Source organism: Sturnira hondurensis, unplaced genomic scaffold (assembly GCF_014824575.4).
Source record: "Sturnira hondurensis isolate 20B ecotype Veracruz unplaced genomic scaffold, ASM1482457v3 Scaffold0002597, whole genome shotgun sequence".
NCBI classification, from domain to species: Eukaryota; Metazoa; Chordata; class Mammalia; order Chiroptera; family Phyllostomidae; genus Sturnira; species Sturnira hondurensis.
In genome coordinates, this window is record NW_028075228.1 from 5,170,574 (window position 1) to 5,198,539 (window position 27,966).

The following is a 27,966-nucleotide window of genomic DNA, read 5'->3' on the forward strand; positions in this document are numbered from 1 at the left end:
TACAGATCAGGTACTGAATCATTGTTACATGATGAGAATAAGTAAACCATGTCAGTAATGTTTCAAAATTCTCTGCCTGGCAGGATGAATGTAAATAAGCTGATTGGTGCAGTTAGTGAAAGATCAAAACTTAGAATCTTCCTTAGGTTTTGTCTTCCATAGAATACTTTTCCCCAGAGCTCATTTTAGAGTAATATTTGGACCACTGTGGATGGGGTTTCTTATTAAGAATGTGGGGAATAGCCTTTGAAACAATGCATGAATGGAAAATTCAGCAACGAATGTAGTTGCCTTCTCCTTTGGAAGCGGTTTGCTCCATATATTTGTAAATGGGTTGCCTGGAATGAGAGATACATTTTTTTCTCATAGGAACGATTATTTTAAAATTACAAGAACCTAATTGCATCCAACACCTTGGATGCAATTCAACACAAAATTGTACATAAGCATATCTTTCGAAAATGCTAAGTTGATTTCTTCATCTTATTCTTCTGATAGGTTGAGTAAGATGAAGGCTGATTTTGATCACTGACTTTGCAACCTGGAGGTCGCTGGCAGTTTTGCCACAAGCCATTTTACCGACTGGTGGGGGTGAAAGGTAGCTTGTAGTGGGTTCAAGAAAGGGTGGGAAGAACAGGGAGACAGGAAGGAAAGAGAGCTCTATTGAGGAGTCTTTTGTTTGTTTTAACCTTAGATAGTGAAAATCCTGTTACATTTGGAGACCAGAGGGTTTTAGGTGGTGCCCTCCATCTTTGACACTGTGTGCCCTCTAAAACCAGGTCCAGTCTCTCCGTGTCTCTGTCTCAGTATTGGTTAAGCTGTTACTCTTTAAAATAACACTTAGTTTGAATAAAGATTTCCCTTCCATGGAATTCTGAATGCTTTATTACACACAGGAAGCAGGGGTTTAGGAAGTTACTGTAGGACCTGGAGTGGCGGAAGACTGGGAGACCACGGTCCTGTGGTTCTCAGCCTGTGCTGGTAGATAGCCAAGCCATCTGTCTCCTGTCCCGGCCCCTCCAGTTTATAGGGTTCTTAGGAGCTGGCAGCTCTCTTCTCTTCCCCATTTTGTGGTTTCACTATCCACATGACAACGATGTTTGCAATTCACCAGCCTACCTCAGTCCCTAACAGTGGGGCTGTGTATTCAATGGCATAGTGACTTAAAGGGCTGTTAAAAGAACCCTGGCCAAGATCAATTTACTCCAAATCAGAACAGTTAAGTTTAAGATCAAGTGCATTAATGGTGGCAGCACGGAGTGCTTCATTTTGAGGACTACAAATTCAAGAGCCAAGAATTCTCTACAAGTTCCTAACATTGGTACAATCTCAAAATGGGGGTGAGGGGTATTTAACCAGGTGTGTTTATTGAACATGTGTGACCCAAGCTCTAGATGTCTCATTTGACCCTCATTCTAGGACAGGGGTGTCAAACTAATTTTCACCGGGGGCCACATCAGCCTCGTGGTTGCCTTCAAAGGGTCAAATGTAATTTTAGGACTGTGTAAATGTAACTAATCCTTAACAGTTAATCGAGAGCTCAGTGCTGCCCGGCTGGATTGGGTTCATGGGTCTTGTGTTTGCCACCTGTGTTCTATGAGGTAGGTATTAATACCTCTTTTTTGGGTAAGGAAGGAGCGGTATAAAGAAGTACAACTTGCTCAAGATCACAGAACTGGCAGGTGGTTCTGTATGTATCCACTATATTAAATCAGTTTGTTGAAGATGAATGCTGAGGGTTTTTTTCATTATGGTCCCACTCAGCATATCATGATGCAGCAGAAAGTTCAACAAGACATAAGGAGTTTTGCTATATTTGGCTGCATTGCACGTTTTCATTAGCGTTACCTAAAACATGTTCTTAGTCCCCCAGTTGTGCCCCATACCAAGTGTGGGCCAATTCAGCAGTTAGAATAGCTTGTGATCCTAGTATCTAAATCATCCAGGCATGGGGGGGGGGGGGAGGGAGCAAACTTTTGATCCTTGTTTCTTCACAAAGGGTATCACTTGGTATTGGTGGTCCAGGTGAGGCAGAGAGGAGACCAGTGCAGCAGACAAAATCTCGGGCAAGGGTTTCGCCTGTTAGGGTGGAGTCTGCCTCCCAGCACTACGTGGGTGAAATGGGTGCAGGTTTGCAGAGTGAGTGCCTGAGGTTGCCCTGAATTCGGACACAAAGGCCCCAGGAAGACAGCGTTGGGAGTACAGCCTTTGGCGTTCATAGCCCCGGCCACAGGGAGCGTTACTCCGGGTTTGTTTTCCGCAGGGGGCGGGCGCAGCCGCTTTTTTGCATGTACGGGTTATCCAAGGTCCTGGCCCCAAAGCCCAGCGCATCCCACGTTGGTCCGCTTCTACAGTCCATTTGTCCGGTGTAACTACTCCTAGAAACCTACACAACTCTGCTTTACAGCCTACAACCCCGCCTCCTCTGCAGGGCCGCAAACGTCGCGAGACCTTTGTCCGTCCTCCCGGTTTCGCCGGGCGGCCTTCGGCATCCAGAGCGCGCACGCAGGCCCCACGCAGGGCACGCACGGCCGGCAGGGCCGGCGTTCTCATCTGTCGGTCTCCCCGCCCGGATGGTGCAGTGTCGCGAGAGTTGGGAGTAAACAGCCCCGAATGGAGACTCGAGGCGTGTTTGCCGCGGAAGCGCCGTTATCTCGGGCCCGCCGGACTCGCCGGACCCGAGCTTGAGACTGCCACAGGTACTTCGGGCTGCGCGTTCTGGAGGCTCCGCCCCTCTTTCCTATCTAAGCCGCTGGGAGTGCGGTCGTCTGTGCGGGAGGAGCCCGAGGCCTGGGTGGGTGTCAGCGCGGGCGGTGGCTAGGGCCTCCCTGCGACCCTGGATCCCCCGGGAGCGGACCTGAGGTGCAAGGCGCGGGCCCAGGAGGCTTGCGCTAAAGCCAGGTATTTAGATCCACCTGGCTACGCGGAGTGCACGGCGGTAGGAAATAAGCGGTCCCCACTGTTCTCTGGACCCGGCCTGGACTTAGGGCTTGTGTCCCTGCCTGGCCTTTTCTAAGTTTACATGGTGGGGTAACCGGCTCAATTTCATCTTCTTTAAGTGACATAAGCTTTAACGGAGTGAAATAGTATACCTGGCTTTGACCCTCAGCCTTCGAACATAGTGCTGGGTGTACTCCCAGAAGAGTTCTGGTATCAGATTTTAAATGACCTCAGTTCTTTGCTCTCGCTGAGTCTGTACACACTTTTCACATTGAACATCTGCTCCACTGATTTTCAAAACTGTCGGCAAGTTGGGGCCATGAGGCTCTCTGGTTTACTCTCTCAACCAAAATGCTTTTGAGACCGCCCTCTCAAGATGTGCTTCCTAAGACTGTTACAGGTGAACGTGACTTTTATCGAGGTATTTAACCCTTTGTTTTTCTAAGAGCCACTGAGAATCTTGGCCTAATATGTATGCAAATTAAGTTCAATATTTACATTAAGACCCTACTAAGTGAGGTAGAGTGGCATAAGATCTGAGTTGAACTCTGGAGAGTTTATCAGTAGTTTCATATCGCTCTTCTAGTAAGTAGCTCTCTGACCCAGGGTCTAATTCTGCATATGTACAAACACAAGGGGCCTGGAGAACAGTGATTCTTCCCAAGCTTTTTACCTGCAGCACCCATTTGTTTGTTTGTTTATATTTCAATGTAAGAACCTTTTTGAAGTATAATTTACACACTGTGAAATTCACCTTTTTTAAAGGTACTTATTCAGTGATTTCTTAAAAATTAAATTTACAGAGTTGTCAGCCGTCACCACAACCCAGTTTTACAACACCTCTGTCATCCCAGAAAGATCTCTGGTGCCCATTTGTAGCCACTACCGATTTCTAACCGCATCCCCAGATCACCACTAATCTTTCTATCTCACTGGATTTGTCTTTTCCTGCTAGTTAATAGATTAAGGCAGAGTCATATGTGGCCTTTTGTGTCTGGCTTCTTAAATTTAGCATAATGTTTTTAGGGTTCTTCCATGTTGTAGCATGTATCACCATTTCTTTTTATGGCCCAGTAATCTATATTATGGGTATAACACATATTGTCTGTTCATTCACACAGAACACCTTTTGCAAGTAAAATTTTGTTTTATGCTTCTATGTATGGTGCCGAGGGCCAAGAGTTCTTTATTGGGGGGCATGACTCTTGTCTATTAGTTCTCTCCATTGCATTCCTCAAGCATCCATTATAATCAAGAATTGCTTGTATCTATGATAAAAGAAAAATTCTAAGTGCTTGCAGAGCCTTTGAAGCACCAATGGGATCTCTTCTAATCAAGTGGTTTTCAAATTTACGTGTTCTTTGATTCCATTTCTGCCATTCTGGGGGTAGGTGGCTCTTACCTGCTACCTCCTTATTTTTGTGGCGCAGTAAGTAACAAAAGCTAAGAAGTCTGAAGATGTAAGTGAACTGCACATGGTTCCCATTAGTGTTTTGAGCGGTGTTTTTTTCTTCGGGGGAAAGATTTGCGGCTGCATCTTTGCACTAGGCGAAAGTTGAGACATTGGTTATATTTTATCGGAAAAAACTTGACAGCTCCAACTCTTGGTGACATGAAATATTAAGAATGGGAGGCTGGACCTTGTATTTGGTATTTGGGTAGGGGACCTTGGTTTCTTCCAGGGTTTTGCCTGAGACAGGTTAGGGGGTGGTTAAAAGAGACTTAAGTTGATTTTTCCTTCTGTTTTCCTCATCAGTTTTGATGTGCTGCAGAAACCTGTTAACTGGATTTATTCACTTGACAACATCTTTTTGTTTGAGGAAATGAGTTTAAAGTAAAATGAGGAAGGTACTGATTTTGGAGGTACCTCATATGTGGCTATCCAGTACCAGAGGACTGAAGGGAAAAGACAACAGGAGACAGGAGCCCCATGTGAGAGAATAGGCAGTGAAAAAGACAGTGCAGAGCATGGTTTTTTAATTTTGGCACTGTTGACTGTTTGGACTGAATTATTTGTGGTTCCCTGCCCCGTGTGAAACCTACTAATGGACAGAATGTGCCAGGAGGAATGGTTCAATCAGGCTTAAGAACACACCTTTTTTTTTTTCTTTTTCTTTTTAAAGGTACTGTGGTCTGGCATCACTTAAATGTTAGCCTATGATAACACTGATAATACAGCCAGCTATGTCATTAGTTACGAAAGTGGTGTTTTTATAGCCACATTTTAATTGAACTGAATGGTGCCCTATCATGACCTAAACACAATTCAGTTTTCTCTGGAGCTATTTCAGTAAAGTTCATTAAAAAGTAAGGTGTATCTGCATAATTAGATGACTGTTGGGTGGTACAAGTAATTCTCTCTCACCTGAATTGTGACTTTTAACTATTTGTGAAGAAATAATTTCAGATGTACTTTAGCACTACCCAGAATTATAATCTTGGTGATACTCTTTTATTATGCAAAGCAGAAGAATCTCAGAGTTGCAAGGAATGTTAGCCGTGAGCGAGACCAGTTGTGTGCCTAGGTAGTACATTCCCTCTGTTTTGTCTCCCTTTTACACGTGTGTCATTAAATCTTATTCTTGGCATGTGTTATTTGGAGTGGGTTTTTTGCATTCAGTATTTGATATCCACTATTTTTTATTACACCTGGTTTAGAGGTCTAGTTACACTTAATTATGGAAACTCATAATTATGTAAATATCATCTTTTAGAGCTTACCTTCATATGGAAAGATAACCAGGTCTTCTATGTAAAGAACTGATAAATATTAAATCCAGTAAACACTCAGTGGAACCAGTAACAGCCCTAATTAGGCCCTATTAGTAAGTGATACTACAGGTGATAGGCCTGTTGAGAATGAACTAGCTAAAAGCTTAGCCTTACTGGAGGTAGACACAGATTTTAGTATACAATTCCTAGGATATAGTTTCCTTTTAAGCTCTGCCATATTACAAATAAAATTAAATTTTCGACATATTTTGAATCTTTGTACCACTGTCTTACCAGAAAATGTTTTTCTATAAAATTTTATTTTAAAGGGTTTATAGGTATTTAAATAATACGTTTTATCAAAGTATAAAAGCATAACATATATTCTTTGTAAAAATGTAAGTAAATAGAATGAAAAAGAGGACCACTGCCTGTAATCATACCACTGGCGTGTAGAACCGCTGTCACCACTCAGGGAGGCATCTTTCATGCTCTTTTTTCTCTGCACATAGATACACACTTAAAAACCAAAACACCGATCACACTATACCTGAACTGTTTTGCTCAATGTTTCGTTAGGATTTTCCCATAGTGTTTGGGAAGTAGATTCCTACGCACTTAGTGTCTTAAAACAACACAGACCTACTGTCTTACAGTTACGGGGGGTCAGCAGCCTGAGATGGTCTCCCTGGGCTTAAGTCAGGGTGTCAGAGGGCGTCACCCCTTTTTCAGTTCCTGGGCGCACCTGCCTTCCTTGGCTCCTGACCCCTCTCTCTGAGTACTTCACCCTCATGCTTCCATCATCGTGGCTCCTATTACTAGCCTCCCTCTTGTGAAAACTTACAATTACGTTGGACCCACCTGGATCATCCAGGATACGCCCCCTTCTCGAGATCCTTGGTTTCATTATACCGGCAGACTCCCTGTGGTCGTCCAGAGTAGCACTTGCAGGTTCTGGGGATGAGGATGAGGACATCTTTTGGGGACCATTATACAGCTTTCCGAAGGGACACAATTGGGAGTTGCTGTGTAGCACTCCAGATGGACCATCATTATTTAGCTAGTCCCCTGTTGCACTTTCAAATGGTTTCTCATTTTTCCCAGTTTTAGTCCTTGGATGTAATTTATTGTTTGTTTTAAAATTCACCATACATGGAATGAATTTCTAGGGGAGATTTTAGAGAAGCACTGTGGCCTGTCTCTTAAGAGTGTGGCCTCTGGAACCAGACTTCCCAAGTTCCCAGCCCAGCATTCCCATACAGTGGCCATGTGGCTCCAGGCAAGGTTCTGACCTACCTTGGGCCTCAGTTTTCTCCTCTGAAAATTGGGGTAATAACAGGTTGTCATGAGAATCAAATGAGTTAACACATGGAAATTACTTAGAATAGCTCAGTAAGTGCTCCTTTTTGTTGTTATTGCAAGATTTATTAGACCAACATCTTTAACAACCATTTTTAAGGCTCTTAAACATACAATGACAAATTACCATTCTAAAAGGTTATAAGAATTTTTTATGTTTGCTAGCAGCACGTGAGAGTATTTATTTTATTGTGTTTAATTCTTAAACAATAAATTAAATTTTTATCTTATACTGTCTCAATTTATGTCTGTCACAATGTCACTTGGTTTTTATAGTGTACATTATAGAATCACTGAGGTTAATTTTAACAGTAATTTACTTTATCATGAATCTTTTCAGGAATTCCTTCAATTCCTGAAAAGATTCATGGAATCTTTTTTCATGGAATCCCTCAATTCCTTAGATTCATGGAACCTAAGGAATACTTGTCATTTCGCTTTGACTAGCTCAGTTCCGTCTGTTAGCACTCCTTCAGTGTAGCGGGTGGTGTGTGTAAACCTCTCTGACGTGGGATGCGGACTGCTCATGCGCACAGGAGTCCAAGGTAGGGGCTTGTAAGCGCATTCTCCACATTTTAAAATCCAGTACTCCACCTGATAAACATGGAACTTATTTATTTGTATATTTTGGAAACAATTTCAGTCTCCCAGAAAGGTTCCAAGAACAGTATGAAACCTTTTTTTCTCTTTCAACCATTTGAAAATAAGTTGCAAACCTGGTACTGATTATCCCAATACTTTAGTGGGCATTTCCTGCTATTGCTTCTTACATCATCATAGCTCAGCCTTCAAAATCAGGAAACTAGGCTTGGTGCAGTGCTGCTGTCTAGTCACAGGCAGGCCAGGCCTCATTCAACTTGAAGACTGCCCTTGGTTTGGGTTCTGACATTTCTCATGATCCGATGCAGGTTGTGCGTCTTCGGCAGGAACCCCACATGGGACGCCAGGCTCTTCTGGGGCATCTGCTCGGTGGCCCCGGTTCCGCGTATCCCATTCCTGGTTAACCCGATGAAGCTTCTTTACTTGGGTACCCGTTTTTCCCCTTTGTAAATCAGGATTTTGTTGGGAGCCATTCTGAGATATATAAATATCTCATCTTCATTCTCTAAACTTTCAATTTATTTTACTTATATGTGTCATTGTGGACTTGTGTTTCTTTGCTTTACTCACTGGGTTAGGACCTTTTACCTTCATTATTTATTTTGGGGCTCAGATTATACCAAGGTGGCCTCTGTGTCCCTTTGACACCTCCTTAATTCTTTTAGCACTTTCTCCCTCTCTGCAAGATGTTCCACACTCATCTGTTCTTAACCTGCCTAGCCTGGAACTGGCTGCTTCTCCAGAGAGCCTGCTTTCTTGTAGTGGAGAATGGCGTTTAGAAGACCAGTCCTGGGACCAGACAAAGCTAGGAAATGTGTATGTGTGTACACATGCACACACACATTGCTTATATTTCTTTCTACATTTGTCTCTATATTGAACCCTTCAGTTCACACCAGTACTTCCAATTTCAGTCTGCTCCTGCATGGTTCGTTTGAGTTTCCACCCTTTTCATATTTTCATTCTCTGATGAGAAAGCTGCCTCCTGTTATCTGTAAAACAAGTATTGGATCAAACAATTTCCCTTTGTTACTGCCACCCCCCGTTCAGGCTCTGTCCACCCTTACCAGGTGCCTTTCCCTTACCACGCATCTCTCCTGCCCTCAGACACCGTCGCGCCACACCGGGCTGCCGCAGCTCTCCCACCAGCACCTGCCTTCTTGTCCTCAGCTGAATTATCAGAAAGGGAAGAAAAGGAAAAGTTATTTAACAAGTGTTTTTCTTTTCATGTATGTGCATGTGTGTGTCTGAGCTCATACTTGTTGCTACACGCTGCTTGCCAGTAGATGGTGAGCCTGCCTGGAGGAGAGTGCTCACCAGGGTTGTGTTACATAGTGAGAGCCGGGAAGGATCCATGGCGGACACGTGGGAGTAGATGTCTCAGATGTGGGAAAGTGGAATCTGTGGGGCCTGGCCATCTACAAAACATGCGGGTCAAAGGCACAGAGGTTGGCTGTAAGGGGTCAGTGTTGCGACCCCAGGGCCCATGCCTCTAGCTCCCTGGTGGTGTTTTTGTTGCCCTCAAAGCAAATTTACGTTTTGAAGCCCTCTTATTCTGGAATTGGGACACCATAGAATCTTCAGTCTGTGTCGTCATAACTTTTATGAGCTACAGGTCTTTGAAGGGTGTCGTCGTAGAACCCAGATTTTAGTGCACCTTTAAAGTACATAAGCAGGTCAGCCAGATCCAAACAAAACGGGGGTCTCTGTGTCCCTGTCATCCCCAGCCTTATCATTTATCCCCATATGGCTTTTCTTGAAGGTATCTTTCTTCCTTCCGGCCACAGGTGGGATGGGAGACGAGAGCAGCTGGCTTCACTAGGGTGGCCCTTTTGGGGAAGGTCAGTGACCTTCTAATTACCAAACCAGTGGTCTCTTTCACTTGACCACCCTTTATGTGGAAAGTCCTTCTCGTTGATTTTGGGTCCCTTTTCCCTTCTGCCCTGAGCTGTGTCCTCCCAATTTGCATACTCCCAAAATTTCACACTTTCAGAACTCACTTCCTGCTAGTGTTTCCTAAACCAGTTTTCCTGCAGCTTTTCCATCTCAGTTTCAGTTTGGAGCAAGAGGCCTTGGTGTTCGCCTTGGCTCCTCACTTGCACGCCTTCTGCATCTGGTTGTCAGCAGATTCTGTCAACTCTGTCATCACCATCTGTAATATGACCACCTTTATTACCTCTCCTGCCTCACCCTGGCCCAGACCACCATCTGTATAGGACCATTCCGTCGGTCTCCTGCTCTTGCCTGTGTCACTTCTCTTCTCCAGTCGTACATTCCCCTCCCACCTTCCCATTCACGGTGAAAGCTGAGGCTTTTCTCTGACCGATAAGCCCCTCCCTAGTCTTCCTTCCAGACATCACAGCCCCTCTTTTGATTCCCCTTCCTTCACGCTGCCCCAGCTGCGCTGGCCTCTTTGCCTTTCTTTACACAAGCCATGCATGTTCCTTGCCTCATTGCTTTGGCACTTGTTTTTCCCAGTGCTCGCAGTTTTCTTTCTTCACGTGGCTTGACGAGCTTCCTGCTTCCGTCACAGGCTGGGAGGTTTCTGGAGCACTCTACCTAAAAGTTCAGCCCTTCTTCTCCTTTCTTTTTTCTCCTTTCAAATGTAACAGCCCAAGTGTTCATCAGTAGATGAGTGGATAAAACAACTATGGGACATTTACACAATGGAATACTACTTGGCCATAAAAAGGAAATCTTACCCTTTGCAATAGTGTGGATGGACCTGGACAACACTATACTAAGTGAAATAAACCAGTCAGAGAAAGACAAATACCACATGATTTCACTTAAATGTTGAATCTAATGAACAAACAACTAACAAGCAGAATAGAGAACAGGCTGACAGCTCTGGGTGGGGAGGAGCTAGGGTTGGGGTGGAGGGATTGAGAAAAAAAAAAAAGACCTGGACAACAGTGTGGTGATTGCAAGGGTGAGGGGGTATAAGGGGAGTAAATGGTAATGAAAAAAATACAATAAAAGGGAAGTATTAAAATATAGTATTTATCAATTAGCTTAGTATCGTATGTTTTAATTATCTTATGTATTACTCATCTCCCCACACTGGCAAGTAACTTCACAAGGCTGGAGGTGTCTGTTTATTTTGTTTGCTGCTCTGTTCCTCCCTTCTAGAACAGTGCCTGGCTCTTCAGAGTTGCTCAGTGAGTCGGATGAATGAACAGAATTGCTCAGCAGTTCCACCTGGCTCTGTTTTATCTGTGCAGTTCACTTTGTTTAGATGGAGAGGGTCTGTATTTCCAGTTGTTTGCTGGATGTTCTGCTGAGACTTCATACCTGCCCGAGGTCCTCGCCCCCATCTTTCAGCTTCCCCACACCGGCACCTCACTGCCTCCCCCTCATCCAGATGACTTGCTGGTTCTGTGCATGGCCCGTGTTTTCCTCCTCTTTGGTGGAGCTCTGCTCAGGATGCTCCTTGCCTCCTCCCTATTCCCATACTTCCAGATCTGCCAGCTCAGATTCCGTCGGAGCCAGCTGCCCTTCACTTCATCAACAGAAGCCACCGCTTTACACCCAGGAAGAGCTCTCAATCCAGTGTCCCTGGCACGCGTGCCTCTCTGGCACTTTCCTTTCCTGTGCCATGTTTAGCTGTTGGCGGTTATAGTTGGCCTAGTTGCTGGGTCACACCTGGAGGTCTGTGTCCCATACAACACTTGTTTGTTCTGCAACACCTGTTGGTGTCTTAAACTTGCTTTTTAGCACTCTATAAACTCGTATGATTTAATGAGTAAATTGAGGTAGATTGTATTACGATATTGCGATGTTTTATTTTCCAGAAGCCTAAAAAGTTTTTTCTATTTGAGAGAGAACTGATTGTCTTAGTCATTTTTAAATGTAACCCCCTCCCTCCCCCAATCTTTTCCTTTTGTTTCCTTTCTTTTAAAGTCAGGCTTCTGCCTCAGTGGTGAGAGAACGTCAGCCATCTCTTTTGCATAGGCTGCATTGGGTTGGGGGGCAGGTTTGATTAAACCTGATCTGACACGTTTAGGTCTGAGATTTGCTCACTAGTATCACTCACTAATATTTGTGTTACATGTAGCCCAGACATGTCATAGATTCTTTAGTTTGGACAGAAGAATTTTTAAGAGATTTGTTTCTTTATTTAAGTAAGAGATCTGTTTAAATCTTACTAACTATAATATGATTGGAGCACTCTTAATCACCAGTGATTTAGCTTTATCTTTGACCAATAATACTATAATTAGGTGAGCCAAATGCTTCACGGAGGCGTATTCTGTGATACTCCATTGCTGCAAATATCAAGTATAAACAAAAAAATTGGGGCTCGCTCCCAAGCAGATTGCTATGAAACGTGTTGGAGTGGCTTTTGGTCCCCTATTCCTTTTCTTTGGTCTTTTTCATTTCTGCCTGATGAGCTCCACGTCACCAAGCTTAGTCCTCAGTTCCAGAGATAGACCTCAGCAGGATCGTTTGTTGTTATAGCAGTGAAAGTCCTAATTACTGCACTTACCCAAGTTCTTTAGACTCTGGGCCCTCAGTCAGTGTTTCCCTGTTCACAGAAGCGCGCGTGAGCAGTCCAGAAGCTACAGACATCTTGCTCCTCTGAAGACCAGTTTCTGCAGGAAGATGGGTCAGCACCTTGGCAGACCTCCCCGGAAAGGGGCTGACGCCCTGTCCTAAGTGTTTGCATATTAGAAGCAAGTGGCAATATAAGACCTGCCTTGTCTCATTCACTTGTCTTCCCCTTGCTGGGTTATTTGTGTTTCTGGTGTGATCTGTGCAACTGATTTTTCTGGGCATGCTGCAGCCAGTTTTTTATTGTTGCTGTATTTTCCATTGTGAAAAGTGATCATTTTTAAAACTATGGAGATATTTTGAAATGTATTTGTGCTCGTGTAATTTAACACCCAGATAACATTTTTTTTGGCAACAGCTTATCTCACAAACTGTCCTCTCATATTATTTCCAATGAAGAGATAATCTGGTTTCATAACATATTTAGCAGATTAAATCTCTTTTAAGTTGCGGCATTAGGTAAATTTAGTGATATTAAACCCCTTTGATGCTCTTTTTATAGAACTGGCAGAAAATATTTCAAGATTTGGAAAAGCATAGCTTGAATAAATTTAAAGCACAATGTCTCTTTTAAAAGGTGTTATGTACATAACTTGAATGGAAATTAGTTTGTTTTTAGGTATTAATTTTGAACTAGAAAGTAAGGGTGTAGGCACCAGGCGTTTGCCTGAAAAATTATGGGGGATTAAAGTGTTGATTGGGAAGATGCCTGTTGAAGACTTGCAAGTGGTAGGGCAATGCGGACTCTCAAGAGCAGAGTAAAGGCTGGTAAGCAAGGCAGCATGACTCCCCCTTCTCTTTGGCCGCCAGGATGCTCATGGCCAATATGCTGAACATTCCTGGTGTTATTTCTTATCCTTAGTTTTCTTCATTTGTCTGTTATTTTATCCTTTCTTACTTTATTTGAAACTGACACTTAGAACTTTATTTTTTCCTGAAGGAGATGAGGAGTAACTGACAGGGAAATAATGGGGTGTTTCGTGGTTGCGTTGTACAGTTACTGTCTTGTGACGAGGCTGTCTTCTGGACCCCATTGTCTAAAGTGCCCCATGACTGAACCCTGCCTGGGTCTCTCAGTGCGCTGCTGATGTCTCTGTGCTTGTTTTGGGTTGTAGATCGGCTCCCGGCGTGGCTGCTCATCCCACTCGGACTTTGGCTCTGTGGTGCCAATGGAGCACAGGACTCGGTTTTCTGGGCTGGAGTGACGGAAGCCTCATGTCCAAGATGGAGAAGAAACGAAGAAAGAAATGAAAGCCTCTTTTCAGGCCACATCGCAAGGGGCCATGAAATTTAACTTTTATTTACATTGGACAAGACTGTAAAATGGCTGATCAGTGATGTTTCAGCTTTTAGCTGAAACAAAAATTAACTCATAATCAAGGAAGAAAAAAAGTGTGATTTGAATTTATGCAATTTTATGACCATATTCACTTAGGACCATGAAGCTTGTCAACATCTGGCTCCTCCTGCTAGTGGTTTTGCTCTGTGGGAAGAAACCTCTGGGTGACAGACTGGAAAAGAGATCTTTTGAAAAGGCCCCGTGCCCTGGCTGTTCCCACCTGACTCTGAAGGTGGAGTTCTCCTCAACAGTTGTGGAATATGGTAATGATACTATTTTAAATGTTAGGGACTCCATCCATGTTTTTTGTTTCAAACTTACTTTAAACATTAGCTTTCACTGCAACAACATTTCCCTCTTTTTTTACAATAAATTTCGAATGGGGTGAGTGCATAGCACTTGTCAACTCTGCTGAAGTTTCTTTTCCCGGTGTAGTTAGCTTATATGAAGCAAGGTAGTTGACATTCTGAATTATTTCCCTAAAACTTGATTGCATGGAACAGGTGACATGAGCTGGTGAGGGTGAGGAGTTTGCAGGTACTGAATGTTTGTGTTCCAAAGTTCAAGTGAGCAGATGTGATCACTAGCAAGGAGTCTTATACAATCTCCAAATTTTACTACTGTTTTCAGTAAAATAAAATTGAGCCTTCTCTGAATTCCTTTTGCATGTTTGAAAAACTTACATGTATTTCTTTGCTGTGTATTCAAACTTCTGTTAATATTTGCTTTTTAAAAAAATAGCCTAGGTGTCTAGTTTTGAGGGATGTGGTCTGTGCCACGGGGTTCAGACAGATTGTTTGCATTCTGAGCCCGGGGGGGCGGGGGGGGCATGTGCCGTCTGGAGCATTTAGACTAGTCTGTGTGTTTACACGTCTTTTCACTCTGGGTTTTAAGATGTGTAAGTTTTTTTCCAACCAAGGGAAGTTCAGGTTATATATAATCTCATGTTATGTATGGACATACATTCTTATTTTTACTTGTGGTCATTGATTTCAGAATATATTGTGGCTTTCAATGGATACTTTACAGCCAAAGCTAGAAATTCCTTTATTTCAAGTGCCCTGAAGAGCAGTGAAATAGACAATTGGAGAATTCTTCCTCGAGATAACCCATCCAGTGACTACCCCAGTGACTTCGAGGTGATTCAAATGAAAGAAAACCAGAGAGCAGGGCTGCTGACACTTGAAGACCATCCAAACATCAAACGGGTGACGCCCCAGCGGAAGGTCTTGCGCTCCCTCAAGTGTGCGGAGAGTGAGTACCGAGGGCTCAGGCGGGTCTGTGTCCGTTGCCGTGCACTTGGGTTCGGAAGGAGGATGTGCAGATTCACCCATGGTGTGCTCCACGGCCCTGTCCCCAGCCTTGACTGTATTTTGAAAATTTTCAGCCTGGCAGATAGTTGAAAAATAGTGATCACACACGTCCTTTTATCTGGTTTCCTCAATTGTGGACATTTTCTTAGCAGGAATTTAAAAATCAAAGAGGCTTCATGCTATTGGGGTAGGAAAAAAAGTCACAGTTCACAGTAGAGGATGATAGTGATTTTTGTTTCCGTTGGGAGTGATTTTTACCCAGGTACGTCTCAGAGCCTTCAGACGGTGAGGCTGTGATGTCCCTTCACACTCTGGAATGACAGGTGGTGACTTCGAGGCTCCTCCTTGCTTGCATGTTGCTTCTGTCAGGGTGTTTTGATTTTTCACGGCACCTTGCAAAATGTCTTTCCCTTGGGGCTCGCTTTGTTTTCTTGGAGCCTCCTGACCACGCGTGACCGTGCCTTCGCTGGGCCCATCCCAGTCCTGAGCTGTGCAAGTGTGAGGATGGGAAGGGTGCACTTACTGCCTTTTCAGCTCGAGGGCTTAGTCTTTTCTCCATCTTACAACTTGGGTTCATTAAGATAGAATTTATCCTCAAATATTAATTGTCTGCTTATCACATAATATTTTCCAAAGCCATGTGTATTAGCAAAGGAAAGAGTTTTTTTCCAACTTTTTTCCCAACTTTCTCAGTTATAAACTGAGATAACAGATGTCTAGTTCTGTTATCATTTACTACTATTTATTTCATGGGAAAAAATAATAGATAAAATTTTGTTTTTGTTCCTTTATATACTAGGTCTTAGAGCCTCTGAGATTAAAGAGAAGAAACAGAGCAGAACAGGGAATGAGGCTGACTGCTTTGCATGGTGTGACCAGCCACTTCCAGTCGCAGTTGGCGTTGTGGTTCAGGTGTCTGGATTCTTCAAGCCCCTTCTAGTTGTCCAGATGTTTTGTGGTGCTTTTTCTCTTTAAAAAGCAGTACTCTCAAGACAGTCCAGGAAGATAAAAACAAACCAAACCTAGTACAATTAGCTAGATATACAGTGTTCCTTTTTGTTCTTTTAATCTTAAAAAGCTTCAGCATATTTTAGGGAACATGGAAATGCCTAATTTTAATACAGCAATCAGAGCGCCATGGTTGGGCTTTGTACGCTCCGCACGTGACAGCCTGCTGCTGTGCGTCGCTGAGCCTGACTCAGGAGATAGCGTGCTTCCCACGGGCCCAGGGTCTCTGGGCGTCGTTTGAGACTGTGTGGTGAGCAGTCTTTTGTTAAGTTTCAGCTTCTTTCATCCAAGAAGTGAAGATAATACTACTTTCCCCATAGGGTTCTTATGAAGATGAAATGAAAGAATGTGTGTAGAGAGCTTAGCAGGTTTTAGGGTATTGTAGGTAGACGTGAAATGTTACTTATTTCTATGGCCCCATTGTTAGACAGCTTTGCTTTATTTGAGGCTGAAACCTGTCTCACTCTGGATCTCATTCCTGTCTCTACCCCATGAGCTGTGAGACAGAGCTAACCCGGTTTCCATAAGAGAGTATTCAGAGATGTATTTTGAAGATATCCATGCCTCTCTCTAGGATAGTAACAATCTCCAGTTCTTTTAACACTTATTCATGTGACGTGATTTCAGTTCTGTCATCATTTTAATTGCTTTCCTTTGAATGTTCTTTAGTTTGGAGCGAAGCCATAACTGAATTCGGCACTCAAAGCAGAACAGACCCTTCCCTTGTTTTAAATATTGTTCTTCAGTGAGTACCTCCACTGTTGGCCCGTGCTGTTGACTTAACAGGATCGGCACAGGAAGTTCAATACAGAACAATTTCAGGTGGATTGTGCAAATAATTACTTAATGGAGTTGATGGGACTGTACATTTTTCCAGTTCCCTGTACTTTCGTGGGTGTAGCCTGCTAAGACCAGAAGAGAAATGATGATAATTTGCTTTATAAACAGAACTTCAGCAATATCACAGATTTGCTCTTCTTAAAACTGAGTTGAAATACAGTTTCTTCTTCATTGTAGCATAGTCTTTGGAAAGTAAAGGGACAGCTCTTGTGATACTTCTTTTGCTTTCTCCATTTAAAAAATAAGTTATTTACAGGTAGTATAATCCATGCCTTTTAGCCAACACTTTGGCAAGTTTTGATGAAAGTGTCAGTCAGGTACCTAGCAACCAAATTAAAATATAACACAGTTTCCTCACCCTCAGGAATGCCCTGACTCCTGTGTAGTTCTTTTGCATTTTGAAAGTTGCCATTCTAGTAGGGAAGCATGTTGAGAATACCGAGAAAAATGCAGTTGGAAGAGGCCCTGTTGCCATTTGGCCGGAGATGGGTGTGGTGGGCAAACACGGCCTTTCCAGCCCAGAAATCCAGCACTGTCAACCTTACAGTGAACAGCGGCCGTTGCCTTCGACTCCCTCTCTGTTTTTCTTGTCCAGTGAGAGCAAGTTGCTGATGAAAAATCTTCAGTTTTACTATTACAATTGACTTTATTGGTTAAAAAATGATTATTTCTATAAGGCCTTCTGCCTTGCATAGGTTATAAAATTCCAGGTAAAAAGACTATCTGGGAACCGCATGATGGCCAAGAAATAATATGCTACAAATATAACTGCATCGAGAAAACCCGTCTAGCAAAGGGAGATTAAGCAGGATTTCAGACGGTAGTCAATCCTGTTTAGAGTGACTGTTCTCCCTGACGGGCATTGTGTCATTTCGGTGTTTTTCCTTTCGTGGCCCTAGCCGACCCCGTGGTGCCCTGCAATGAAACCCGGTGGAGCCAGAAGTGGCAGTCGTCTCGTCCCCTGCGGAGAACCAGTCTCTCCCTGGGCTCTGGGTTCTGGCACGCCACGGGAAGACATTCGAGTCGACGGCTGCTGAGAGCCATCCCACGCCAGGTTGCCCAGACACTGCAGGCGGACGTGCTTTGGCAGATGGGATACACAGGTGTGTGCGGAGACCAGAGCGGCGCCGGGGCCGGGGCCGGGGCCGGGAGGCCGCCGCTGAGGGCTGGTGCTGAAGCCAGGCGGCCTCGTGCCTTTCTGCTGCTCATTATTTGCCGAGCTGGACACGGCTGACTGTTGCTGGGCTTCGACTCCTGCTGTGCTGGGCATCTGTTTCTGTGGCTTTTCTAATTGTTTAACCCTGTTCTCCGGGTCTTATTTCTCTGTACCGTTACTGAGGTTGCATGAGGCAGGTCGTGAAGCATTTTGTTCCTCTTAGCACATGCGTGAACAAACACAGCACCGCTTACCTTTAGGGCTGACTGATAGCCAGCGAAGTTCTGTAATTTCTTAGGGAAAGAGATGGAACTCAAAGATAGTTACCTTGATTTGGGCACTTTCATGAAAATGGGTTATCACTCCAGTGAGGTGCCCTGTGTGCAGAATGTCTAAGTAATTGACTCACACTTGATCATTTATTTCCGAATAGGAAATACTATTAATGACCATGTTCTGTGAAAGAAACTCACATCCAATAAGATTTTTTTTCATACTGATTCATCATGGCAGAAAATTTTCTTTTCAACTAATGTGAAGATTAGAGCCCTGACTTTTAAATGTAACCCATTTCCGTAGCCCCCAGCACGTCATGATTATCCAGGTGCCTTTACTGGAATCTCCTAGACTTAGGGACCCTGCCCCTCCCTCGAGTTCCTCAGCTGTCTGCCTTCCAGAACACCTGAGATGCTTCACCTTTTAACGCCTGGTGAATTGATTTTATCAGAATGATTGGCTTCTCTTGGTTTTATCTTTCCAGGGTGAAAATTCCCTCACAAAACAAATTCTCTAATCTTTAGATAAGCATTTTTTAATCTTTTCCAAACCAAAAGATTTCCAATTTTATGTGTGTATGTAAAAAAAAAAAAGTGATACATTTTGATGATTATCCCACTATAGTTGATTATTTAAGGTAGTATTGGTATATAAACACAACTTTCATACCAGAAAGACATTATATTCATTACACTTTCAGCTGTTAAATAATAGAATTATCTTAGGTTTTTTCCTGCGTTTTCTGGAGTTTCTGATGATCTGGTAGCATCAGCTGCTTCACATTGGTGCCCATGGCTTTTGGCCAGTACCTGAAGCAGACTCAGTACATAGGTGCCCCTCTCCTGGGGTGGGAGAGGGGTGTGGCTTTGTGGGTACCTCTGGTGAGTGGATGGAGCCCTGGAAGAAGTTATCAGAGGAATTTCCTGGAGGAAAAGCCACGTGGGTAGAGGAGTGTGGAGAGGCAGTTCCTTCCAGGAGCCTGGTGACAGTGGAGGAGTGTCCAGAGAGATTTCTGTTTACCTCGGGTCTGGTTTAGCAGCAGGTGGTGGCATTCCCCGGCGGCCCCTTTTCTCAGCCTCGGCTCGGCCTCGGCTCGGCCTCAGCCCTGGGGCACATGGCCTGTCTGGTGTGCTCCAGGCAGGCTTTGGCCCTTGATGGCATGTTCTCCATGGCTCCCATGGAGGAATGTATTTTATAGACAAAAAAGTCAAAAAGATGATTTCTCAAACCTGATTGTTTTTGCTTTCTTTCTGAATAAGGTGCTAATGTAAGGGTTGCTGTGTTTGACACTGGGCTCAGTGAGAAGCATCCCCACTTCAAAAACGTGAAGGAGAGAACCAACTGGACCAACGAGCGAACACTGGATGACGGTAGGTGGTGGTGGAGTGGTGAGCCCCCAAGGGGGGCGTTGTCCAGTCGCGGGCGGGCTTTGTGCACGACTGCCATCCATCCCCCGTTCCACCAGTGAAGTGCTTTCTCTGTGTGTCGGTGTTTACTCCATGGGTGATAGTTATTCAGACACTCAGGTTGTCATTCTGCCTTTTGGCAGAAACTCTTCTGTCACGGGGTGTGGGAGGTAGTGTTTGAGGGGAAAGATAGGGGTGCCTAGTGGAGGAGAAGCCCCCTGTCAGGGAAAGCAGGAGTGGCTGGCCCAGAAGTGGGTCAGGTATGGCGTGGCTCTGCCTGGGAGAATCTCTGCCGGGGAGCAGAGACTCTACAGCTGGGACTGGAGAAGGAGCCTGTTGAATTGGCGCTTTGAAGTGTTACGTGTTGGCACTCACTACCAGCAGTTGGATGACTGACTTCTTTTCCTTGTTGGGCAACAGGGCTGGGGCACGGCACATTCGTGGCAGGTGTGATAGCCAGCATGAGGGAATGCCAAGGCTTCGCTCCAGATGCTGAACTTCACATTTTCAGGGTTTTTACCAACAACCAGGTGGGTGTTGAGGACCCCTGAAACTTAAAGAATTGACACTAAAATGCAAAAAATTAAAACTCTAGAAAATACATGCTGGGTGTCATGCGGCACACACCAGTGGGTGAGCTGCTGCTGGCGTCCCACATGTGCCGTGCTGTCCCCCGCTGTCCCTTCTGTATGGCTCTGCCCTCCTCCCCCCGCCCCCTCGTCTGCCTCACTGGGACTCTGAAGACCGTGTGCGGGGCAGCGGTGCATGCGGGTCCTCTGACCGCCTGTTTCTTCTCCTCTCTCGGGCCTGGCCGAGGCTCCTGTGCCACTGCGTCTGAGAACAGTTCTTGTACTTTCTACGTGAGAGAGTAACTGCGTGGTCGTCTCTTTGCCACCCGTTCTGGACTGGGATGGCCTTGCCCGTTGCCTGTGTAGCCCAGCGCCTGGCATCTTGCTGAATAATGTGGATTCATGAGCCTCTTCCCTTACTCTTCATTTTGAAAAATTTATAGAAAAAGGGGGAGGGTCCTAATATTTATGTGTAAAATTTAATTTTTGTGTGGGTGTTACACAGTTTAGGCATTTATGTAAAAGGCAACACAAGGTAACCCTCCCAACCCTGTACCCACCCTGCGGGTGTTGACCTTACTCCCTGTCTCCCATGAGAGTTTCTCAGTTTCTTACCCCCCTCCTCCTAGAGTTTCTTTGGTGTATGCAAACAAATGTAAATGTGTAGTCTTATTTTTTAAAGACTTTTAAAAACATGGTTTTTAATTATTACATTCATCTTGTTTCCATTGTAAGTTTAATTCTGTATTTTATAGGAACATCTAAATGGTGATACACAAAGTAATTTAGCTTCTTTCAGGAAACTAGGAGGAATAAAATAATTCTATGAAATAATTTTTATTGATGCCATTTATTCTTCAGCCTATTTAGCAATAAAGATTATTAGAGAAATACATTAAACTATCTAGAAATGCCCAACTTACTACAAGTGTGTTAGGGTAAATCATTTTATAAGGGGGGCAGTTGGAAGTTTGGGATTTTGTGTACTTTATGGTGAGGAGCTGTACCTGAGGCCTGGAGAGATGGGAACCCTAGAACACTCTCTGGTGCTGAAACCCCACTCCCTCCAGGGGCTTGGGGTTTCTGGATGTACTGGTTACCTTTTGGGGTATTATTTGTCTTTGGGATTGATTTCTCATGCTGCTAAGAGCTTAAACTACCCGTAAAATGAAAAACGTGGTTGTGGTACTTTGAGGCTTTCACTGAAACAGCTGAAGGGCTGTGTTAACACTAACCAGGTGTCCTACACGTCCTGGTTCCTGGATGCCTTCAATTACGCCATCCTGAAGAAGATCGACGTGCTCAACCTCAGCATCGGTGGCCCCGACTTCATGGACCATCCCTTCGTGGACAAGGTTGGTTGCGTCACTGCATGGAACGTTGCATTTGGTGACGGCTCCTTTTCATATGCCCGCCTCTGAGGGCTTCCTCCCTCGAGGTGGCTGCTCGGTAAGGACAGGTGGGTGGGGACCTGAGCTTCAGTGACTTGCAGTGGAAGTAGCATATGGTGCCTTGTGGATTACTTCTCATTTAAACTCATCACCTGTGTTTTCTGAACACACCTGGAAAGCTGGTATCTGCAGCCTGTGCTACATAGTCCTGCGTGCTGGCTTGGATCATCTCTAAACATACCAGTTACCAAGTATACTCATGTCTGTGAGGGTCTAGGGTTCCACTTTCAGTGGGAACCCATTTTTATTTACGACTGTTTTTCAGAGTTGTGGTTATTTTTTGACAGTTCTCTGTTGATTGTTTAAAAGTGGTGTACTTTCACAATTAAGTGCTTGCTGATTTTGTAGGTGTGGGAGCTAACAGCCAACAACGTGATCATGGTCTCTGCGATTGGCAACGACGGGCCTCTGTATGGGTATGTACGGGCCTCTGTATGTCCCCAGTGGGGGCGCACTCGGAGGGTGTTGTTCTCTGAAGTGACTGGAAAACGTCGTCTGTTTCTGTATCTACCTAGACCTGTTTGTGTGTGTCTTACACTGCATATGGAAATTTCCAGTATAGGAAAAAGTAGGCTGCACAGTGAACTCGGGCTCCCGTCACTTGCTTCAGCAGTTGGCAATTCAAGGCCAGTCTTGTTTCTCTTTAATCTCTTTTTTACTTTGCTGTAAGTAGGAATTTGGAGGCCTAAAGTTTTTATTATACTTTTTTTTCAGAGTCAGGAAGTCAGTCTGTTAGAAATAAATGAATTCTGCAGTAATTTTTGAGACCCAGTCTGTACCAAACACAGGTGTGAGGCGGTAGATAGATGAGGGATCTTCCTGTTAAGGAAAAATAAGGTATAAACACAGCAAAACTTACACAGGGGAAAGCACAGGATAGACAGATGGTGGTGCTCTGGAGATTGACGGAAGCGGAGAGAACAGGGGCATGGAAACCTTCCTTTGTGCCGTGCAGTGGTGTGAGATGTGAAACATAGTCACTGGGTCATAGGCAGTGGACTTCGGTTAGAGATCCCAGTTTTATTTCTACCTCCAGCCCCAGTTCCTATTCTCTGCCTAATATGTGTAAATCTGTTGTGCTGAGTTGCGTTTGCAGTAGGATTTGTCACCCTCCTTTATTGGGTACCCAGGGTGTGCGTAGTTCGGGGCAGTGGTAAAGAGTTGGTGACCTGGAGGTCACTAGGGTCTGCCCTCAGTGTGTCATAGCCCTGTAGAGGTTGACACGAATGTGTGTGTTCCCTCCCACATGCACGTGTGTCCATGGTGTGCACAGCGAAGATGTGTGCTTGAGCCTGTGGAAAGGCTCACTCCTTGCATCACAGCAACATCCCTGGAGTGCGTGCTGGAGAGCAAGTGGCCTTGACGACTGGCCGAGCTTACGTAAAGGGTTCAGGGCATACGGTTAGGGTGGATATGTGAAATGAATGTTCCTATAGGTCAAAAACCGTGCATATTGGTAGTCAAGTTCCTAACCTAAGAGTTCTTTAGTGAGGATTCTATCTCCTTGTAAGGGGTCCAGGGTACTGGGTTTTCCTGTGTTGTCAGTAACATGTTTTGACCAATAGGTAGCATTTCTAACTGTAGCTCTGCTGTGAGAAACACCAATTTCTAAGTAATCTCATAAGGTTTTCTTGTTTTCCTTTTCAACTGTTTGCCACTTCTCCCATTTCTGATGTGTCCACCCAAGGCCAGCCCTCATCAGTTCAGAGTCACTAGGTTATTAGGTGGTTTCCTAGCCCATCCTCTGCCTTCAGCTTTTCCCACCCCAGCTCTTCCCACATGGGTGACGTGGGGTTGTGGGAAACACACACAGGTGTGGAGCCAGACTATTTCCACTCGCCCCTTTTCGGCTGTGGGGCCTTTACTCTTCGAGCCTTAGACTCCTTGCCTGTCACAGGCAGGTGTGCGACCTGCCCCAGGTGGGCTGGTCGTTTTGAGAATGAAATCAGATGACAGAGAGAAAGCACCCTGAATGTGGAGCCTCTGTGAGTGGTGGCTGTTTTGTTCTTCCTTTTTGTGTGTGTGTTTCTCTGTCAAAGCACAAGTTCTAGTAGTTTTCTTAATCCAGGTGCTGCAGTGGATTATTGCCAGATCAAAGCAGGTTTTTCTTCTTGGTTTTCAGGGTCCTCAGTATTCTAGCCTGAAGTTGGCAGACCTTTCTATAAAGGATCAGATAGTAAATACTTAGGATCTATGGGCCATGTGGTGTTGGCTCAGCTTTATTTTCCCCTACTGCACGTACGTCTTCCTCAGATCTGGTCTCGTCCTGGGTCTCCCTGTGGGAGACCACATTTATCCCAGTCTTCGTCACCTGTCCTGCTGCCGACCCTCCTGACTTGTCTTCTGTTCATACCTCTGGACTCCCAGGTCTTCCACATGCCATGCTCACGGACTGGCCACACACTAGTTGCTCTTCTGAAATCCTGTGATTCCTCTGGGCACTTACACTCAATGGCTTCTAAACAAAAAGTTGCTCGTTCAGTGTGTGAGAGGAGCACCCTGGAGAGGAGGGCCCTGTGTCACGGTCATTGTATCTTCTCAGAGCTGCACACAGCCTGGCATCTGCTAGCTGCTTTGTAGTGCTGGGAATGGCATGTAATCAGAACAGCACAGCTGGTGCACTGCTGGCTACTGCTGGGGCCCAGGGTAGGGCTGGTTCAGTGACAGTAGTGTACCAAGTTGCTGAGTCACTCATTGCAGGCATTGAGCTGACTAGTCTGGACTGACTGGTCTGGAAATAATGCTCGTCTCCCCAGGTACCCCTTGCTGTGAGCTCTCTCCTGGTCCTGCATCCTTGACACTTAGACTGAATAGTGCAGCAAGTCTGCAGCTGCAGCTCCCCCCTTTCGGCACCAACTAGAATTCTTGATGCCTTCCCTTACATTTTCAGGGTTTAAAGCACCCTGTTACAGGGATTGACAGGCTCAGGGAGGGTGGGAAGGCGGCGGCTTTTTGTGTTAACTGTGACAGGAGGTTTTATCAGCGACTTCTGTTCTAAGCTCTGCTCCTTGATTTCATAGAAATTCATAAATTTTTAGCATCAGCCAGTAAACTATTACTGTTAGTGCCTCTGAACAACCACCTGGTAGCATGTCAGTGGCCAATGGGCCAAGAAGGCAGTGCCAGGGTTGACTCACTGTGGTTTCAAACAGTTGGTTAAAAGCACATGCTCTGGAATCTGGCTACTAATATTGGTTAAGCCACGTGGAATCAGTTTTGGTTATTGAATTGCCAGAGTTCTTTTTTTTTTTTTTTTGGTAGCAGAGCTGCATGTAATAGATAAAGCTCAGAAATACTTTCATAACTGGTTGTTTTATACTTTAAAATAGTTTAGCTACATCTAGATTTGTATCTTGATTTTATAGTTTAGACATTTTTGTCGTCTTAGAGTTCACCGTAATTGCCTTGCAGATCTAGTACCCGTGAGGTATGGAGGAGGGTCTCGTGGTTTTTCCTTTGCATCTTCTCTTTGAGGTGCTCAGGATGACAGGGTAATGACAGTCGTTGCCACAGTCCTGTGAGGAAGGTGGGCACCCTGCAACGAAGTGGCTGGAAACTAACTTCCTGCCCATGGCAGATGTAAACCCGAGATTGCAGTTCCTTTAGTTCAGGGGGGCAAGATGGATACACTTGGAGCAGTTTGAAAGTGATGTGAGAATGTATCAGTAGGTGGTAAATTGTCGGTAGTGTTAAGTCTTGTGAAGTTAGAGAAGGAGGATTCCTTCAGGCCTGGAGGTAGTGAGGGAAAAGGTAAGTGTTGGGCTGAAGCATGATAAGTAGATGGGGAGGGAAGGTGCAAACGGGCTTTCAGGTGTGAGGAAATGATTGGAGCCAGTGGGAGGGTGGCAGTGAGCATGGCCTTCACTGGACAGCTGGAAGTGTGGTAGTCCATCTCAGCCGCACGTCTTGTCACAGAAGAACCCAACATAGTCTTAGATTTTGGGGGAGTATTTGCCTTTTCTTGAAATACTCATTTAAAATTACTTCTTTTTTCTTGTTTTTGTTCCTCAATTTAGCACTCTGAATAACCCTGCTGATCAAATGGATGTGATTGGAGTAGGCGGCATTGACTTTGAGGATAACATCGCCCGCTTCTCTTCCAGGGGAATGACTACCTGGGTAGGCTTTTTTCATTGGTTGAATGTGCCTAAAGGAGCCGTTTGTCTCAGCACCTTTGAGTGTTATGTGTAAGTGTGCAGATAGAAAAGCGGCTTGTAAGCCCAGCCTTCACAGGCGTGGTTGGCATGGCCAGGTCTGCGCGTACTTGCCCAGCCATGAGGACGTGAGATCTGGCCCCTTTGATGTCTACCACTTCACTGTGGTGTATCAGGGAGGGGCTGGTTCTGAGTGGTATCTCCTGGTTCCACTTCTTTTTATTTCATCTGGGTTCATGCCCAGTTGTCCTAACTAGTAGGAAGGTGAGCAGTCCTCGGTGCTCCTAGGTGAGATGGTGTTTTTGTCTTTAAGAAGCAAGAGAAGTTAGTGAGAAGGATTTAATATCAACTCTGATAACACAGAAATTGTGTATAGCTGGACAAAATGGAAGTAACTCTGGCAAGTTAATTAATAGTTATTCCGGGTTTAATCTTGCAGCTAATTCCTCCTCTGCCCATCAGAACAGAGGTGGGGTCCAAGCAAGATCCTCCCTCAGGCAGCAGTGGGCACTCTTGCCTGCCCCTTGCAGTCTGCAGGGTCAGATCACCTGTTGGATGCTCTGAGTCAAGGGTGCCAAGCTTTGAGGTCTTGGGAAGTCCCAGAAGAAAGTCACAGCCTCCTGAGAACGTTGTGGCCTTGTCTACACTGGCGCCACTTTGTGGGTTGGCCTTCTCCCTCTACAGTGTTGCCTCTCTGGACGCTGTTTTCAGTCGGCTGCACAGCGGGTCCACGCCAGAGCACTCGGTTGCCTTCCTTCTGATGACATTCCATTGTCGTCTCAGTCCGGGGGACCCCACCCTGAGAAAGTCTGTCCTGGGCCTGTGTTTCCTCCTGGGTCTCCTGTGCTCCCTCAGCGCTTTCTCAGTGCTGCCGAGTGCTTAGAAGAGGCTCCGCCGGCTGATGTTTCTCTGGCTTCCTCGTAAATGCTCTCGCAGAAGCGTAATGCATTTCCTCCCCTTGGCCTTTATCAGGGCCTTGTTTCTTAATGGCGTTTTGAGAAATGTTCGAATTACCTACAGAGCTGTCATTGAAGGTATCTTTATGCAGTGTCCTGCATAGGGATGCAAAGTCCATTTTCGATTGATTGCCATGAAAGGTTTTTTCACTTCAGTCGGAGTACTTCTTTCTACAGAACATAAGATCCTGTTGCAGTTGTCATTTTGCCTCAGTTTCCAGGAAATTTCAGAGTATTCAGTCAGAATCTTAAGTTATTCATATAGTTACATTTATAATTCTGAATGGTTTTTATTTTTCCTTCTGGTGGAAGATTAAAATCTTCAGTAATATATATTATGTACTTTTTTTCTTATAGAGGAAATGTTCCTATTCCTAATGTTAATATTAGTTTTCTGATTTTTCTAAGATATTTCTCCTTTTTAAGTTGTCTAGAGATAAACTAATTTCCTATTTCTAGTGTTGCATGCTAACAAAATTTAAAATATTCACTTTTTAATTGCTTTATAGCATTACTTGTGCACTGGTTATTATAAAACACTCCAAAAAATACTTGTATTTTCTACATTATCATTGAAGCTTGTTTTTTGTATTGCAGTGAATTTCAGACTAAAGCCAATACCTTACCAAGTACATTTAAGTGGCCCACAGTCCTGTTCTGGTTTAACTCCCTGCCGTGACCACATGCAGCTGTGTGCCAGTGTGTGTGCCGTTGTGCAAACCGACCTCCTTTTACTTACAGGAGCTGCCAGGAGGTTATGGCCGAGTGAAACCTGATATTGTCACCTATGGTGCTGGAGTGAGGGGCTCTGGTATGAAAGGAGGGTGCAGGGCCCTCTCGGGGACCAGTGTGGCTTCTCCGGTGGTCGCCGGTGCTGTCACCTTGCTAGTAAGGTGAGTGTTGCCTAGCAAAGAGAAGGTGGTGCTAGCAGATGGAGAGCTGAGTCTTGCTCATCACCAGCTTAGAGTTCAGGAGCACTTCACGTGACCTTGCCCCATCTGTTTCTGCGTCACTACTAAAGAGGTCAGAGTGTGTTTTGGATAGAGGATTCTTGTCAGAGTTAGAGGGTGTGCATGGGAACACACTCTGTAAACTCGAACCATTAAAGCAATGTATAAGGACAGAATACCTATTACAGTCTTTTTAAAAGACTTCTGATAGGAATTTTAGGTTCACAGCAAAATTGAGAGGACAGTACAGAGATCCCCATGTCCCTTTGTCCCTGTTTGTTTGCTTTTATACCATTTCTGTGCCACAGCTGTGTGTGTTGGGCCCAGACAAGTGTGTCTGTCAGACAGGGATCAGAAAGTAAGCTATTCCCTGCCATGTTCTC

General features: G+C 44.8%; 1 protein-coding gene across 3 annotated transcripts in view; it reads left to right on the forward strand.

Moving 5' to 3' along the window:
- Positions 1–2,500: 2,500 nt before the first annotated feature.
- The window catches only part of MBTPS1 (membrane bound transcription factor peptidase, site 1), a 55,490-nt gene continuing 30,024 nt past the window's right edge, over positions 2,501–27,966 (forward strand). The window contains exons 1-10 of one of the 3 annotated variants that reach the window (XM_037040293.1): positions 2,501–2,699; positions 13,281–13,767; positions 14,501–14,758; positions 17,565–17,768; positions 19,357–19,467; positions 19,924–20,033; positions 21,311–21,427; positions 21,872–21,939; positions 25,540–25,642; positions 27,375–27,526. In XM_037040293.1, the coding sequence (XP_036896188.1) occupies positions 13,605–13,767; positions 14,501–14,758; positions 17,565–17,768; positions 19,357–19,467; positions 19,924–20,033; positions 21,311–21,427; positions 21,872–21,939; positions 25,540–25,642; positions 27,375–27,526 (1,286 nt within the window). In that variant the 5' untranslated portion in view covers positions 2,501–2,699; positions 13,281–13,604. Of the gene's footprint in view, positions 2,700–3,267; positions 3,362–13,280; positions 13,768–14,500; positions 14,759–17,564; positions 17,769–19,356; positions 19,468–19,923; positions 20,034–21,310; positions 21,428–21,871; positions 21,940–25,539; positions 25,643–27,374; positions 27,527–27,966 lie in introns of those variants that run through there. The other 2 variants (XM_037040295.1, XM_037040294.1) reach the window with 2 other exon arrangements.